Source organism: Oryzias latipes, chromosome 21 (genome assembly GCF_053564925.1).
Source record: "Oryzias latipes strain Hd-rR chromosome 21, Olatipes_Hd-rR_3.1".
NCBI lineage: Eukaryota > Metazoa > Chordata > Actinopteri > Beloniformes > Adrianichthyidae > Oryzias > Oryzias latipes.
In genome coordinates this window covers 13,733,035-13,751,510 of record NC_136257.1, presented here as the reverse complement: position 1 = coordinate 13,751,510, position 18,476 = coordinate 13,733,035, and the positions used below count along the sequence as shown (strand labels likewise).

Here is an 18,476-nt window from a genome sequence, read left to right as displayed (position 1 = left end):
GAGAGTGCTTTGGCGTAGACTGTTTTCACTCTTTTGCCTTTTCTTTTTCCTTCTTTACATGATAGGGTGAGTTTGCTTTTCATTACATCTCAGAGGAATACACCTTCGTTTTTTGTTAGTTTGTGGAAACCAGGAGGATGATGCCTCCTCCCACTGTCCGCCACGGTGCTTGCATGGTTACACCTGATGCTACAGTTGGAGTGGAGGAGGTTCTGTTAGTGGTTGGTGAGCAGGTAGGACACAGCAATTTGCTCTTTGCATTTTAAATGAACAACGCTGTTGTTGTTCACGAACTTATTGAGAAAGGTGTAATCATCAGGGACCTGTTTGTTACGGTCGGCCCGCTTGTGGTTCTGACCGTGCAGGTTACCGTGTCGGGGTCCCGCCCTTTATTCCCGATGACCTCCTGGAGAACGAGCTGGTAACGCGCTTTGGCAAATATGCGAGCCGGTTTAGGCCTTTGACTCTAAGATCCAGGAACCCCCTACTGAAACGTGCAGTCCCTCAGACGACAGGCTCTAATGTTTCTGGAGAACCTGAATGAGACCTTAGGTCTCACGTGGTGTCCTTTCTCTCAAACTGGTGCTTAGTGGTCTTCCTTGTCTGTCTCTTCCTTCCTATCCTCTCCATGCACACTCTGAGTGTCGGCTCTCTTAACTTCAACGGGGAACGGGATAAGAATAAACTAGCTTTATTGAGTGAATCTGTCAAACAGCAACATTTGGATATTGTTTTTCTACAGGACACTCACACTGTATCAGCTGATGAGATCCACTGGCAGAGATGGTGGTGGTGGTGGTGGGGGTGTCAGGTTTTTATGAGCCACGGAACAAATCTTAGGCGTGGAATTGCCATTCTCATATCTAAGAGAACGAGGACAAAAATCTTATCTTGTGAGGAAGTGGTATCAGGGAGGCTGCTGGTAGTTAAACTGGAGGTTAACAATGCTTTTGTAATTGTTGTTAACATTTATGCTCCTAATGTTGGGAGTGAAAGGAAGAGCTTTTCTGAGTCCCTTAGGTCCCACCTGGACAATTATGTACAAGACCGGCTTATTATGGGCGGCGATTGGAACTGTACAATTGACTTCACGAAAGACAGAACTGGGGCTGAACCTCACCCACAATCTTCAACTTACCTAAAACAAACTATTAAACATCTAATACATTTGATGTTTGGAGGGTTAAACGCTTAAATGATATGCAGTACACATGGTTTAGGATTACTGATGGTTTTCGCCATGCAGTGCGATTGGATCGATTTTACATTGCTAACTCTCTTAAAACAAGCCTAGCTGGGAGTTTCATTGTTCCTACCACCTTTAGCGATCACCACCTGGTTTGCATTAGTCTGCTTTTGGCTTCAGGGCGGGAAAATGGGTCCTTTGGAACTTTAACAATAAGCTCCTGCATGACAGTTATTTCTGCAGGAGTTTTTAACATTTTTTTGAAACAGTGGTGTTTGGAGAAGGCTGATTTTGCTTCACTGAAAAAATGCTGGGAGATGGGGAAGACCCAGATTTGCATTTTTTGCCAGCAGTGTAACTTGCATTCGACAGCACGATTGACGTCCACTGTTCAAGCTCTTTAAGATGGAATTAAAACTACTGAGCGATCTTTGTTGGTCGTGATGCCTCAGCAGCTGAGGATATTCGCGTGAAACGGCTTGAGCTCTCTCATCTTATGGAGGAAAGGGCTAAGGGGGCCTTTATTAGGAACCAATACCTCCAGCACCAGGGTCAGCTGCACACTCCAGTGTGGGCACCTCCACAGCAGGGCCTCAGCCAAGGCTGGTTTCCCCTTGCCGCTTCATCCCAAGACCAGCCCTCTACCACACCCATCCATTCATCCATACACAAGCTCTCTCCACCCATCCCTATCCTGAGCAGCCTCTCTCCCCTGCACCACAGTCATCCCTCTTGCATTCAACGCTCTTCTTACACCCTCTGTCCATCCCATTCGCGGTCTTCCTCTCATTCTCACTCACATCAGATTTGTATACCCTTTTCACCAATCGCTCCCTTCCCATTCTTTCAATATGTCCAAACCATCCCAGTGCCTTTTGCTCTGCTCTTTCAGCCAACTCTCGCGTCACACCAGTTCTTTCTCGGATAACTTCATTTCTCACACGATCCATACGCGTCACACCACACCTACTCCTCAAACATCTCATCTCAACTACATTCAGCTTCCTCTTTTCCGCCACTTTCAGACTCCACGTTTCAGCTCCATATAACGCTGCAGGCACCACCACACCCTCATACAATCTCCTTTTTGCATCCTTTCCCAGTGACCTACATTCAAACACTCTCTTCATTCCCCCCCATATCTTTCGTACTTCATTCATTCTAAACTCTACCTCTCCCCCTATTCCACCATCCACACAGACACACGACCCCAAATACTGAAAACACTCTACCTCTTCCAACAACTCCCCATTTAATGCCACATTCAATCTACGTTCACCCTTTAACCTCGTACACCTCATCACCTTACTCTTTTCCACATTCACTCTCAACTTCCTTCTGTCACACACCCTTCCAAACTCCTCAACCAGACGTGCCAAGTTCTCTTCTGAGTCAGCCACTAGTGCAGTATCATCTGCAAACAGCAACTGATTCACACTCCATTCGCTGCCGTCAGTATTTATCATGCTCACACCCGTACCTGACACCCTTTCATTCACCTCTTTTACCACACCATCCATATACACGTTAAACAACCACGGAGACATCACGCATCCCTGACGCAGACCAACCCTCACAGGAAACCACTCACTCTATTTATATCTATTTCCCACTCTCACACACGCTCTACTGTTTCTATAAAAACTCTTCACACCTTCCAACAATCTACCATCAATACCATACATACTCAACACAACCCACAACGCCTCTCTATCAATCCTATCATACGCCTTCTCTAAATCCATGAATGCCCAAAACACCTCCCTCCCCTTAGCCAAAAACTTTTCACACACCTGTCTCACAACAAACACCTGATCCACACACCCTCTACCTCTCCTGAAACCACACTGCTCTTCACCAATCATACACTCAGTTCCCTCCACTACCCTATTAATCAGCACTCTCCCATACACTTTGCCTACAACACTCAACAGACTAATACCCCTAAAACTACCACATTCATACTTATCACCCTTACCCTTGTACAGGGGAACCACACACGCACTCATCCCATCAAGCGGCACCTGCCCATTTGCAAAACACACATTCAACAATCTCACTAACCACTCAATCACAATCGCTCCACCACACTTCAGGCATTCCACAGCACACCCATCCACACCTGCAGCCTTTCCTACTTTCAACTTTCCCACTCTGTAAAAAGAAAACGAATAGGAAAATAAAAAGTATTTATCTCACAATTTAGGTTGCGTTTTTGTGAAACTGCTATGTTTTTCCATGTGGACAAAGATAGCTACTACACAGTTTAGGATGAGACTGGGTTGCTGGCTCAGTTAAAGACCTGGAGACGTGTGGCTCTTCTATAAAGACTATAAACTGGTTTCGAAGCTTCTCTCCAACAGACTGAAAGGTTGCATGAACTCACTAGTGCATGCAGACCAGATGTATTGTGTCCCTGACAGACACATTATGGACAACCTCTTTCTTATGAGGGATGCTTTTGATTTGTGCACCGAAGCAATTTTCATTGTGGAATAATTTCTTTGGACCAAGAAAAAGCTTTTTACAGAGTAGACCACACCTATTTGTTTTCTACCTTGAGTGCATTTGGGTTTGGTGGGATTTTTCTTTCTTGGGTGAAATTGCTCTTTAATGATGCTGAGTGTTTGGTGAAGGTTGGTGACGGTCTTAGTAGACCTTTCCAATGTTCTGTGGTATACGGCAAGGCTGTCCTTTTTCTGGGATGCTGTATGTTTTGGCCATTGAACCTCTCTTGTGTAGATTGCGATTTAAGATGAGTGGGGTTCCTTTGCCAGGGTTGGGTGGGATGGCTTCTTCTTCTTTGTTAGTGAGCATCTACGCAAATGATGTCATTGTGTTTTTGACCAATCAAGATATCATCACTTCCCTTAGGGAGTGTTTTCAGATCAATGCAAGGGCATCTTCTGCCATGGTTGATTGGTCAAAATGCATGGCGTGTATGTTCGGGGAATGGGGGCAAAACACCTCCTACATTGCCTGCAGATATAGTTTGGACCAGAAGTGGTTGAAAAGTTCTTGGGGTTTATTTGGGTACAAGTGAGTTTTAGATAAAAAATTGGGATGGGTTGTTGGACAAAGTTTGTGCTAGGTTGTCTAAATGGAATTGGTTGCTACCCCAGCTGTCTTACAGAGAATGCGTCCTGACTGCAAACAACCTAATGGCTTTGATGCTCTGGCACAAACTGTTGGTTCTCTCCCCTCCTAAGGGTTTACTCACCAAGGTGAAGCGTGTACTTAACGACTTTTTTTTGGAACGGTAAACATTTGACAGGAGAAGCTTTCCTGTTTCTGCCGCTCTGTGAGGGAGGGCAGGGTTTAATTGACGTCACATCCAGACAGATGGCCTTCAGACTGCGAACTGCCCAGCGGCTGCTGTATCACAGCGGCATGCGATGGCTCGACACTGCCAGAATCCTCCTGAGAAGAGCTGGAGGTCTTGGCTATGACAAGCAGCTACTCCTTTTGACCAGAAGGATTTGAGTGGTCTCCCTCCATTCTGTGGTTCAGTCCTTGAAGCCTGGAGTGTTCTAAAGATTACTCGGGCTCAGGCTGCCACTCCCGGACTGGGTACTCAAAGAACCTTTATTTTTTAAAACTCTGCTTGACTCAGATCTCCTTAACTCATATTCAGTTAGATCGACATTAAGAAATGTTGGTTGTGTGAAGCTGGGTCACTTTCTCTCACCCCTGGAAGCCATGAGACAACAGGTAAGTCTACGTCCCAAACTCCTGGCTAAAGTGGCAGAAGACATCACGAAATCTGTTCCTGCCCAGTGGAAACATTTTCTTCGACTTCCCAATGTCGGCTGGACTGGTTCCTCGCAATATTCTTTTCCGTCCTTGACCGTCTCCCCGAATGTTGAAGATTGGACAGAGGATGAGGATAAACTGCTTTCCTTCAATAATGCAGGAGACGGGGAGTTCGAGACCATGGCAAAAAAGAGTCTCGACACCACGTGCTTGAAAATTCGACATATGCAATCGTTGAAAGACATGGATGCCTCCAATTAGACTAAAGTTTTTGGAAAAGGCTACCCCTGGGGTGTCAAACTCATTATGGTTTTGGGGCCACATTCAAGGCGTCTGATCCCAAGTGGGCCAGACCAGTAACATAAAAGCAAAAAAACAACTTTTCTTTAAATTCAGTTGGAAAAAATGCCTCAATCAACATATAGCCTGTATTGTATGTCATCTCATGTATTGTCATCTCAAAATTATATTACATTTGAAGAAAGCACAGCCAAACTATTGTTCTCACAGTTTATTCTCATACTCCCTTTTTCTGTGCATGTGTGATCTGCTGAGCAGACCTAAGACTTATCTTCACTTTAGCCTTGAAGCGCCTTTCCAGCAGCAACCTGGGGGCGTGATTTTCACACAGGGTCTATCGGACGATCTTCTGCATATGCAAATGCAGGCTTTATATACCAAGCCCATCTCTGAGCTTGTTGGTTCGGACTTTGAATGCACCATGTTCATCTGTCTGTCCCCTTCGTGTTTGTACGAAGTAAAACCTCCACAAATGCTAAGTAACTGTCTCTGAGTCTTATTCATTCATTTCTGTGTGCAAGAAACTGACGGGGTTACGAACTAAAACAATACAGTCCTTTCTAGAGAATCCAGTTTCTTCACACGGAAGATTTTACATCTGACACTGAAGCAATCCCAATACTCAAGAGGGGCTTCGGGAAAAAAATTAAACACGCTGCCTAGAATGTGAATGTGCAGCTCAATGAAAAATTAAACTAAGTTAAACTTGTAAACATTTGTGAACATAAGAAAAATTTGGAGTTAACCACCCTTTCTCTCCTGAAACTTCACCCAGCCATTAATATCAGGATTCAGATACTGTGCAGAAACACATTTACTGACATTCAAGTGTGCAAAACACAATGAAATGTCCAAGAATCTTTTCCTGGTTGGCTGCTTGAATTTTGTGGCAACACATGCCTTCTTCCTGCCCTTTGATGGGGCGCCATCAGCGCCATTGTCCATTGTCCAGCGCAGTAACTAGAGAACTGACTGTGTCATCAGCTGTTGTTGTGTCCGTAAACTCAAGAAACTCAGCTGTGACGGGTCTCTTTAACACCTCTAATATTGTACAATATCTGTATCTGTGCTTTCATCAAACATTTTTTCAGCATTTTTCAATAAGATCACCATCCGAAAATGGTTTGGATGTTTGCTCCAACTTTTTTGCCATAAGGTTTTCTGTCACTGCTCCATCACTGACGTCACGGCTGCAGTAAATGCAGACGGTTGTTTTTTTAGTCCAGCTAATAGTTGGTAAATCTTCTTTTTTCTTAACTCCAAATGGTGAAACGTCTCTTTATGGTGAGTCTAATTGTGATGCTGAATGTTATGTTCTTTGAGTACTGCGACCTGTTGATGACATACCAACCCTGCAGGTTTTGCATTCAACTCTTTGAACAAATAAAACTCTTTCCATTTTTCCTGGAAAGCTCAGCACTTCACTTCAACTTTTTTTTTCTTTTTGTCAACATTTTGGTCATTAGTGTGTCACTACTGATCATTCTTATAGCAACATAACAGCTGTTAAGTTTCGATTTTTTTTTGTTATTTTTTTTTTTTTACTTTTTCTGTCCAACAGCTGAGCAGACAGATGAGAGCTGAAAGCCTCTTGTGTTGCCGGCAGGAGTGGACTGACTTGCAAAGCCATGCGGATGTCGCAGAAATATGTCATCTTTCTAACAGGCACACCGCAGAACGGGTCTCTAGGAATATGAGTCGATTTCAAGGGATCAGCCTATGTGCAATTAGATCCCACCTTCCTTTACGGATTAGCAGACAGATTCTGCTGAAAAAGCTCATTGTGAAACAAATAAGTCATTCTGAAAAACAGCAATGTGAAATAAAAACAAATCTACTTTCGAAAATATTGATTTTGAAATCTTCTGAAAGTTTTTGAAAAAAGCTATAGAATTATAATACTATTCAACATGATTAAAAATTTATAATTTAATAAGCTGTTTTAAAATAATAAACAGGTTTTTAAAGCAAAATGAAATGTATTTAATAATAAAATGGCTAATTTAAAATCTCTGTGCAGGTTTTTCACAATTTCATGATCTTTTTATTTATGAGAGATTTATTGGTTGATTGTGTGACTGCACATGGTCATATCGTTCCAAATATTAAGCTCCAGCTCTGGGAAATAGTTTAAATATTGATCAGAGGTGCTGGGACTTACAAGGCTTAGAAGGAAAAAGGCACAGGAAACAGGAGCAGGCAGCGGCTGGCAGCATGAAGCAGAGAGCGGCCGTGGGAACAGCGGCTGAGCAGATGAGCTGGAAGTCAGGCTGAGTAGCAAGCAGACAGGTTGACAAGCTGGCAGCATACCCAGGGCAGGTAAGTTAACTGTAGCAGAGGCAGAGATTAAGAGGAGCAAGGAATCATAACTGATTAGCAGCAGCAGGGTAGCTGCTGCCATGACCGGTGTGTTTGAGTCCTGATCTGCTGCTAGAGGAGAAGCAGCAAAATGACGTGTATTTCAAATCCTTTCATGAGCAAAAAGGAGTTTGGTCTCACAAACTTTCCTGATTTTTAACTGGTGGTCTAAATCTAGTGTGACCTTTAGGCATATTGAGGGGTCTTTTTTCTCACTCTGTCTCCTTGCTGTAAAGAAGCCACGCAGATACTGTGTTTTGCATCCGTATATTGCTTCACACTGACTTGCTGATTCTGGACAGAATGACAAGCAGAAGTTTCCAGATGAGAATTGGTAGAACCTGAAAAAAATCCAGTTTAGTGCACATCTGTCTTCCGTATAGGTTTTTATGAGGTGAGACAAAAGTAGTAGTGTGAGGTGTTGCACGGCGTTGCACCATACACCTGGATCCATTTCCTCACAGCCCCGCCCCCAAGGGTTGTAGCTGCTGGATGACAGTTTGAATCCAGTTAATAAAGGCACAATGAAATCGACCAATTGTTCAATCACTGCAGGGCTGCAGACAGAGGTTCTATATGAAATGCCTCTCCATTTAGATAATGTTCAAATACTTGATGACACAGCAGGTAAATGAAGGACTGAGTCCCGCTATTGTCTTTACTTGTGGTGGTGCAATAGCACACCCCATTTAACAGCCATCCTGTGGTTCACTGAGTTCAAATGTGCCACCTTAAAAATATGTTACCTCCTGGATTTTTATATACAGTATAGACCAAAAGTTTGAACACACCTTCCCATTCATTTGAATGAGAAGGTGTGTCCAAACTTTTAGTCTGTACTGTAACTGTAAGGCAAATGCGTCTTTCTGTCATTTTGAGCTGTTGGTGTAGACGTCCTCACAATGTACTGACCACAAAACCTGAATTAAATCTGTTCTCATTGTTCTGTTCGACTCTAGATCAGGGCTGCTCAGTCCTCTGGTCCAGTTACCCCTCCTGCCAATCACCTGTGTTCCATCAAAAAGAAGCTGGAATGGCAGAGATGTGTCAGTAAGGACAGAATGGTGACTGTGTTAAGCCAGTGTGACCAGCAGATGGCACTGTAACCCGAGGTTACATTCTGTTCTGTCTGAATACTTTAGAAGAGTGTCAGCAGCAGTTCAGTCCTAAAGGTGTATTCCTCCCGTCTTAGTCACATGTGACTCAGCTTGTCTTTTTTGCTTTCACATTTGTTTTTCGTCTTAAACAGAGTGATTCACTTCAAAGTTGGCAGAGAAAACACATTTTCAAACAGGAAATGGAAGTAGAGAAGGGCAGGATTTGTGTTTGTGTGCATCAAGTGCTTTCAGCTGCCAAGACGGAATCATAGTCATTAGTGGAAGTGCTGGTTTGTGTGAAATATGTTTGAGAGGAGTGCAGGCTAGCATCAAATCAGCAAACAAAATATCTGTGGTCTGATGACTCAGGGGCTGCAGTTGACATGCTTTCTGACAGATAATTTTGTTACAACAACGCTTGATCTGTCATTTGTAAGAGGGGTCTGGGCTTAACTTTCTCTGAGGCTTCATCATTGGTTTGCGTAAAATTGATTGGTTTCATCGCTATCCTTTCAGCTGAAAAATTCAGTGACACTTAAAGGCCCACTCCAATAAAAATGGTGTTTTGGGTGTTTTTAACATATTCTTGTGAACAAGTGAGCTTGTAAGAGCTTGTCAGAGATCTCTCTGCAAGGCGAAGGGCAAGGAGGGGGCAGGGTTGCTCTGCACTGATGTTTCCGCCCACAAATCAGAGGCAAATTACTAATGAACTAGTTTCTGCAGAAACAATGTCCTAGAAAATGATTCAGGTTTTTTAAATTCTTGCTAAAAACAGAATAATCATAGTTAAAAGACCACTGGGAACGCATTCACAACAGATCAGAGATGATCAGAGTTGGACTTAGAGGCTAACATTGATTTAAATTTCCGAACTGAATGCCACAATGCCAGTGTTTAGGAAACCTGCGTTTGTCAAGCAGATGTTGAAAAACTGACTTGGACATAGTTAATGAACCTTTCCATTCCATTTCCCAGTTGGAATCTGCCTCAATATTTATTCATGAAACATCATAAAATGTTTATGATAGTTCCCTAACTTTTGAGTTGAAGCACATTGCTCTAGAGTTTCTGGGTTTTTGACTGCTCTAAAAATCTTAGAACCTGTAAAACAAATTATTGCAGGTCCCTCAAACAATTGTTGATTTGGTTTCAGCCAATCAAACACTGTAAAAAAAGGAAAGGCTACTTTGTGAGTTGCTGGAGGCTAATTTCAGTGTGTTTGAGACATACAGGTCCAGAAGAAGATGAACCCAGAGGAAGATGATCTGTTGGCTTGTCATGAGTTCATTTGCAGTAATTTTTTTTAGCTCCACACTTGTTGCCAATCTTAGGCTGGATATGGTCCATGAAATCATTGATTGTATAAGAGAACTGGACTAAGTAACTATGACATCGACCATAGAAAATGGTTTTCTTCCAGCTCCAACCACATGAGGTCAATTCAGTCGCTATTTTTTCATAATACGGCTGCCATGTTGGAACAAGAAATAGTCAGTAAAAAGTGATTGGTCCTAGCCTGTTACAGTTTCTATGACAACCACTGTCACCAATCAGGAGTGAGCTTGTTAAAAGTCCACACCCCTTTCACTTGGATGGTAAGGGTGTGGCCTACACAAAGCGGGCTGCATAAAATCATCAAATCTTTTGAACATTTGATGTCAGACCCCAAAATTTAATTGAGGGTCTGAGGGTCTGATTGGTCAGTTGCTCATAGCATAAATAATTTGCAGTAAAGAAAAAAATAGAATTCAAACAATTTTGATTAGCAAGAACATGTAAAAAAAAGATATCTGAGCAAGAATAGTTATTCTGATATGATGACTGAGTACCAGGTGTTTTATTTCTTAATAGAAGTCTATGGGATTTTAGCTTTTTGAGACCAGGAGGTACTTCCTGTTTGGAACACATGGTGGAGGGGTCACTCAGTCCAGTTCAGATATACAGTCAATGCATCTACTGAAAACGGGGTTATATTAATTGACTGTTAGTTGTTGTAACAATTTTTTTTTTCTTCTAACTTGTCCTGTCCAACAGCTGGGCAAACAGATGAGAGCTGAAGGCCTCTTGTGTTGGACAGATTGTTGTTGTAACAATTGATTTGCAGGGCACATGTGAATTAAAAGGTAGACTGGGGTGCAATTTGGATTTCAAAGATAGTTCATAGAATGTGCTCTTAGGATAATTGTCTGAATATTATTTCTAACTACAGATGTGTAATAAAGTGTCAAAGCCACACCGTAAGTTTTTATTCTTGTATTTTTGGCTGTTTTACATTGAATTAAATAGGTTGCTAAGGCCTCATTTATAGGGGTATTTGGAGTTTGCACAAAACAGTTGAATGACCCTGTTGGAAATAAGGTTATACTATCGCAAACGTAAGTATTCTTAAAACTTAGACCTAAGAATATCTACAGAAATTTAAAACCGTGCATGATACATTGCAAGGTTTTTCCACAACACAACTGGAGACACTGGATTGCAAAACATTTGAGACTTTTGTGCTCTGGTTTTCATTTTTGTACTCATGAAGGAAGTTATTTTATTTGGCAGAAAAGGAATGAACAAAGACATTTTTTAAATATACAATAATTCAACAAATTAGTTCAAACAGTGCCTTGAAGAGCGAATTTGAATGAGCAGATTCATGCTGTTACACGCTTTAGCACAGTTTCTGTAACGTGTCACACTGCATAAGAAAAATAACTTCAATAATAACTTCAACAATAACTTCATGTAGAATATCACATGTCTGCTGTTAATTGTTTACCCGCCTCTGTGGCCTGATGGCGCACTGATCACTCTGCTCCCTGAAGCTGAAGATGAAGTGCTTCATCCCTCCAGCCCCACTACCATGTAGCCACGAGGAGACACAGTGTTGAAAGACCTGAAATAAAGATCTCAGATCTATTTGTTCTTGAATTATAACATAAAAAGTGGAGGATAATGTCAAATGTTTCTTCTTCTGTGGTAACTGTGTCACCCTTGGTTTCTGGGGTTTCAGACTAAAGTTGTAGCTCAAACGGCAACACGCTGTGGAGAAACTGCAATGAAACATCTAAGCAAAGATTCGCTAAAAAACTTTTCTGTGTCTCTGTAATCTGTTTCCTGATGGGTTCATGAATGTTTACATGTGTATTTCTCATTCACATTTGTCCACAGCAGCTGTTTATAACGAGCTGGCCTCTTCCGAAATTGGAACCTTTTCTTGCGTCCATACCTTTGTGCATGTGGGCATGCTCCATGCTCGAATCCATGCACCGTTTCAGAAGAGTGGCCCAGTCAAGTTGCCTGGACACAGAAGCTGTTCCCTGTAAAAGTCAAACACAGTTCAAACAGAATCATTTTGCATCAAAACATAAATAAAAAAAAGCAATTAGTAATCATCTGTGTATATATTACAAAAAGGGGCTATTACAACAATTCACCGCTCTAAATACAGTGAACTATTGTTATACGGGCCTGGGTTTTTATTTATTCTGACGTCATAATGACATGCTGACAGTGGATGAATGTTCATACAGATGATGAAATTATCGATATATTGTGTGTATTTTTTGTAGTTTTTTGTTTAAGTTGAATCAGTAGGGAGTAAACTTAAATAAGCTTCAGCTTTAATAATCAGTCAACTAGAGACTCTTTTGAATGAGTGACTAGATTTATCAGTGAGTGTATAAATGTATCTATTGTTATTTTATTTTAAAGGATTTTAAAGGATTGAAGTTTATTGCCATTAATGAGTAAAATTACATCATTGCTTTACTCAGTTTTTGCTGATAAGCTGACTACCTGCCTGTTCAAAGGGGGAAACTGGAAATAATTCATGAAAATAAATTTTCTTTGGGTTATTATTAATGACGAACTAAACATTTTACTTTTTAGATATCTGAAACTAAATTGTTCATAAACATTTCCATTTTAAATAAAGCTTGAATGATTCTAAACCACAAATATCTCCAGACTTTATAGTGTGCTGTATCTACCATATATTTCTCATTGCAAAGAAGTTTGGGGAAATAAATATAAATCCCCCCTATATTTACTTTTAATACTTCAAGAAAGAGCAATGGGAATTATTTACAAAGTTAGTTGCCTTGATCACAAAAACATGCTTTTATACATTTAAAAGAACTCAGACTATAGATAAGGGAGAATACTATACACCTCAAATAATATTTAAAGCAAAAAAAGATTTTTTTTACCATAAAATATACAAAAGTCATCAATCAAAAGATTGGAGAAATAGAATTTCAGGGAAAAAGGCACATTTATCATTCGCAAGGCACACACAAACAAAAAATGCTTTTGTGTATCCATATGTAGACAAAGGATGTAGAACAGAACCAGTTGCCCCTTGAAACAATGTATAAACATGACAGTCTAGGAAATAAATAAATATGATTATGAATAAATATGTAAATGTACATTGGAACGCTTGCTTCGCTTGCTCTGACCTACAGAAGACTTATTGGACTCATGGAGTCCAGAGTGTGTGGATAGAAAACGCAACACAGGGATAAAGTAATCAATTGACTGTATTAAAACACAAAGAAAACAAATGAAAAAAGAATAAGTTGAGACAGCAGAGAAACGAGTGTCCAGGAACCCACAAGTATATTTTTCAGTCTTTGGTTTTCAAAGTTCCTTTTTCCTTTGGGTATGGCGTTTTCTTTTTCATAGGTTCGTTAATCAAGTTCTCATTGTCAGTTCGTGGGTGGCTCACCATGCACCATTGCTGTATGGTGCAGATCAAAAGTGGTTCCAATTAGGGATAGAAGTTGGTGAAAAAAAAAACCTGATCTAAACAAGGTCAAACAAATGATAGATTAGACAACATATACTATTTACAACATATACTATTAACCACAAGTACAGTAGTCACCTGTATGTCATGATTGTAAGAAAAAAAATCAAATAAGGTTCTAACAGAATTTGTAGAAACCTACTTTCGAATTTCAGGCCTATAAATCAGTGGGTTTCATTAACGTTTCAAAAATAAAGAGCACTTTGATATGATATCTTATATATATATATATATATATATATATATATATATATATATATATTGATGATATCTGTAAATATCTATGAATATAATATTGTAATATTGTATAATATAATATTGTTTGTCAAATGTTCCATGTGTGTCTGTTTCCCAGTGGATTTGTATCTATAAGTGTGTGTGTGTATGTATGTATGGGTATCTGTAACTGAATTTGTACTCATTATACACAATAGTTGCACTGGATGTAGTAATAAGGTTGGTCTAGGGCAGGGGAGTTAGAATTAAAATGCTTTTACTTCGTCTCACTCCCTTTCAGATTTTTCTCGCCTTTCAGTTTTTTTTAATCTTGTCCTTCCATTAAAGCATTTGTCCGAAAGAAAACATTATCAGATCAAGGCATTTATACGTAGTTATTAACTCATAAAACCCATTAATTATCTTAGCAAAAAATTGTCTATTTAAGTGTACTACGTTTAAGTATACTTGCCCAATTCCTCCCCTACCCCCAAACCTACCCCTAGAGTGATTTGGAGGGGTAGGGGTGTCAGACATAGTTTTTTGAAGGGGAAACCTCTGCAGTGGAGGGCTCTGTATCTGTCCGCCAAGAGGGTCCATGTCGTGCTGTGCCGCAGAGGAGTAATGCATTTTGTCATGTGGGTGTGCTCTGAAGCACAGAAGTTTACATGTAAATGTAAGTTCTGACTCTTTGTTTAAGCATGACTTATTTAGTACACCTCTAGTGTATTTGCCATACATGTAATAATACTCAAAAACACTTCATGAAATAAGATTCAGGTGTACAATTTTTTTGCTGAGGGTCCACAGTCTATCCTCTTGTGTTTTTCAGTATCACCACAGACAAAGATGGCACACTTCTACAGGAAAATGAGAAAGCACCAAGAATGAGCTGGAAATGAGATCAAAATGGATTCAAAGCAGAAGATTTGCTGTCAGACTGAAGGGAAAGAATACAGGTTTTTATTAGAAGGGTAAAGGTGAGTGGAATTGTTAGGGGATGAACCAATTCTTTAAGAATTTATTTCTCAAACTTAGAAATGTGTTTCATTTCTTTGTGTGTGCATGTTTTATGGCATCAAATTGATTTTGTCTACTGGTGTGAAGCAACTTAAATGACAATTTTTAAATATTATATAAATAAAGCAGCAAATAGCGGGACTTCACTGTCAAAGTCAAAAAGAAAAACTGGACATAAAACACACTTTGCTCTTCCTCACATATTTTCTATAAATTTTTAGAGATCTATAGATTTCTATAAACATCTAATTGTCTATGGAGTTTTGATGAATTTAGGTGTTTAGAAACTTTCTGTCCACTTTTGCTTCCTCTCATCTTATTCTGGATTTTCCAGCTTTATTCTTGCCACTTTCACCTTCACTTCCTGTTTCAGGCGGCTGATGAATCACTGGGTGGATATTGCCCCCCCCCCTTTTCTTTTTTTTTTTTAAAGCAGAAACTGAACATTGGAGCGCGCGGCGAGGAGCAGCCGACCGCTGTCCACTCGTGAGGCCACAGAGAGGGGAAAAAAATCCCCAGGATACTAAAATCATGACTAACTTCCTGTGGAAGTTTTGAGTTCTATGTGTAGACTAAGAGATTAATGGGAGAATGGAAGTCACACACTCACACAAACTGTCCCCCCCAAAAAAAATCTTAAGAAAGTAAATGTTCTTTGGCTTTCTGTCTTTCTGACTTGAAAGACAAATGTCAGCAGGATTTTTTTTATTTTAGCTAAAGGATGTTGATCTATTTGTTGCTTAAATAAAAAAAAGGAAAACGTTTATGCTAAAGAGGTAATTTGACTTTCAATCTGAAAATTTCCACAAGTAAATAATTTCAAATATGATTTTTTAAACTATTTTTTAAAACAATTAAAGCACTGATCCATTTCTGAGAAGAAAAAAATTGAGACCTGAGTTTCCCCTCCTCAATCTAAAAATTGTTTTCCTCAAAGATTAATGTAATGTAATTTTTTTTCTTATCAGAGATTCATTTGTTTAATAAAATACCATCTTTGAAATGTATTTAAAATGGATTCTGACTTGTTGGTTGGGCAGGTTTGGAAGTGCAGCCTGTCATCTGCTATTAGGCCGCCATTAAAATAAATAAACAAATTCAGGAGAATAAAGATGCAAAATTTTGAGAAAAACAGGAAGTACCTGCTGGTCCAAAAAAGCCTTTTTCAAGTCAAACATTGATGAGAAAAAGTTGTAAAATGAAGTCGTAAAATGTCTGATTCAAATCTCATAATTTCACCTGCAGAAAAAGTAATGCCCTTTGAAAATGAACTGTTTCAACAATGACAATCAAACATTTGGTCATTTATGTTGCAGATATTTTAACAATACACAATGGAGAGATTCTCACTGAATCTGCTTTTCTTCTTTTTAAAATGTACAACTTTATTTTCATCAAATTACAACAATATAAGAAAAAGTTTTTCCTTTTAAAAATTACGATTCTTTCTATCATAAAGTTACTTTTCTATTCTTCTAAAATGTTGACTTTTTAACTTAATTGTACGACTTTATTCTCATGTGTTTTATTTCATTTTTTAATTAAATTTAATTCAACTTATTTTTTATAAAATTTCTTTTGTTTTTTTTTATTTCATTTTATTTTAATTTATGTAATTTAAAAAAAAATGTAAAATGTAATTTTATGTTATGTTTTTTTTATTTTTTGCTGGCCCTGGCCCTCCACCATAGTTTTACAATTAAGACTGAGTAGATACGTTTTCAGCAAATGTCAGTGTCAGAATATCCTGTTTGTTGTATTATTTTTGAATACAGAAACTGCTGAAGGAATAAACACAGAGGGAATCAAATGAAAAACAACAGATGATTATTATCTACCAAACGTGTGAGTGGACTTGGAATGTTTGTTTTGGAGTATCTGTCCTCAAACGCCATTTCAGGTTGAGTCAAAAATGGACGCCATCAGTGCAAAACGGCACATTTTAAAGTCTTGTGTTCTGCTCTCAGGACAAGATCTCTCTGTCATAATCATACCGATGCAAACTAGAAAGGAAACCTTAAAAAAAAAGATGAAAGGAGATTTTAAATTTGTTCGTCCTTTTCAGAAAAATAGTTTTCAGTTGAGAAATGAAAGTGATTTTGTTTCTTTACATTTATACTTTCAGCATTTTCAAATGAGTATAATTCAGTTACAAATGGTGGTCTAGTTTTCATGCCAAACATTAGCAGCAAATACTGAAAAGTGAGACAGTTTGCCTTTAAAACCTTTAATAATTTACACATAAAAAATGGTCCAACAAGGTTTTATTGACTAGATTCCAAAATGCCAGTTAAGTAACCCATTTTCTGTCATTGCATTGTTCCTTCTCATCAGCTGTTTCTAACTTTTAGGTCATTTCAAGATTAAAATAAAGGTAAAATCTGATAAAACTAACTAGAAGTTCAGAATACTGCAGAGTTGAATGAAACAGCTCTCCTCTGTGGTAAAACAGCAACAAGGTCCTCGTGTGGTTGAAGTCCCTCAGATTCCTTCAGAATGAGTCTGAGGCTGTTGGAGATGTGAGTCACAGGAAGCTTTGCTTTAAGTTTATGAGTCTCTGGTGATTTTGCGCACACTTACTCTGTGTGATAAGTGTGTGGAGTAGAAGTCTCTATGGGACAACGTGGCGGGTCCAGGCAGAACCAGCACACGCTCCTCAGTGCTGCGTCCTGTGCTGCACATGTACTCATGCTCAGCACAGCCATGTCTGTGGACTGTTTCCCATTTATTTTAAAATCTCTCCGAAAGGTTTTAAAGGCATTCTCAGAGAAAGGGACATAGTCGGAGCTTTGTTTCTCATCACTGGTTTTGGTTATTTACTTCTGGTCATTATCTGTTTGGTTTGGTTATAAAAGGTGATATAATGTAGTTGCTGGTCATTTAGGGATGAATTCTTTTCACCTTCCTTGAGGTAAACGTTTCCTATTCTTACGCTCATCTGTGAAGGATCACAACATCAAAGGGGGAGGTGCAGCAAAATCTGACAAGGAGCTAAACAGTCCAGTATTCTGAGGGATTTGGTTGTTCTGCTTATCACCACACTTTTGCTTTAGGAAAAGAATTTGAATAATGTTGCTTTAGCTTCATGTTCTATAGTTTAAATTAAAGATCCACTCCAAAGAAAATGGTGTTTTTAACAAAAGCATCAAACCAAGAGCTATAAAGAGCATAATCCTAATTGAAAGGCCTATGGGAATGCCTTTCCAATAGATCAAAAGGTGATCAGAGTGAAACTTTAAATCTTGATTGTCATAGTTCAGGTAGATGTTCTGTTGTCACATAGTGGCAATAGTTTATTTAACCCTTGTGCTATCTTAGATGACCCCACCCTTACATTGACGTGTTCTCCCTACCATGACAAAGGTGGATAAAGGTGGAAAGATTTCATGTAATCCATGGACACCAGTGAAGATCACAAATCATTGAAGAAAAAAGGTTCAGAGCACTGTACAGTGGGTCTAGATGACCCAACTCCCAATGTTAAAGTGCCTAGGATAGCACAAGAGTTGAAAAGCATTAATTCACGCTAAAATCCAGCTTTTGCTTATTGTGGTGCAGGGTAGAGTGCCGAAAAAACTTTCTGTCTTTTTTCAGGTTTCACAATGATGTCCTGAAGAGAGAAAACAAAAATGAACAGAGTTCTAAAGTCTAAAGTCCTTCAGGTCGAGTCTAATATCTCTACCTCTAAGGATTCCCTTCACTTCAATTTACAAGAAGAACTAGAAATCGTAAAAACACCAACACA

At 39.3% G+C, this 18,476-nt stretch overlaps 1 protein-coding gene across 11 annotated transcripts in view; it reads right to left on the bottom strand.

The window, feature by feature from the left end:
- Window positions 1-2,688: 2,688 nt before the first annotated feature.
- Window positions 2,689-18,476, bottom strand: part of LOC144988889 (uncharacterized) — a 64,819-nt gene continuing 49,031 nt past the window's right edge. For 9 of the 11 annotated variants that reach the window (XR_013652961.1, XR_013652959.1, XR_013652965.1 and 6 more), the window contains one exon: window positions 2,689-18,476. This exon is cut by the window's right edge. Coding sequence is in view for 1 of the 11 variants with exons in the window: in XM_078940198.1 (XP_078796324.1) it covers window positions 11,541-11,578; window positions 11,912-12,002 (129 nt within the window). In the remaining 10 variants the exon portion in view is untranslated. The other 2 variants (XR_013652955.1, XM_078940198.1) reach the window with 2 other exon arrangements.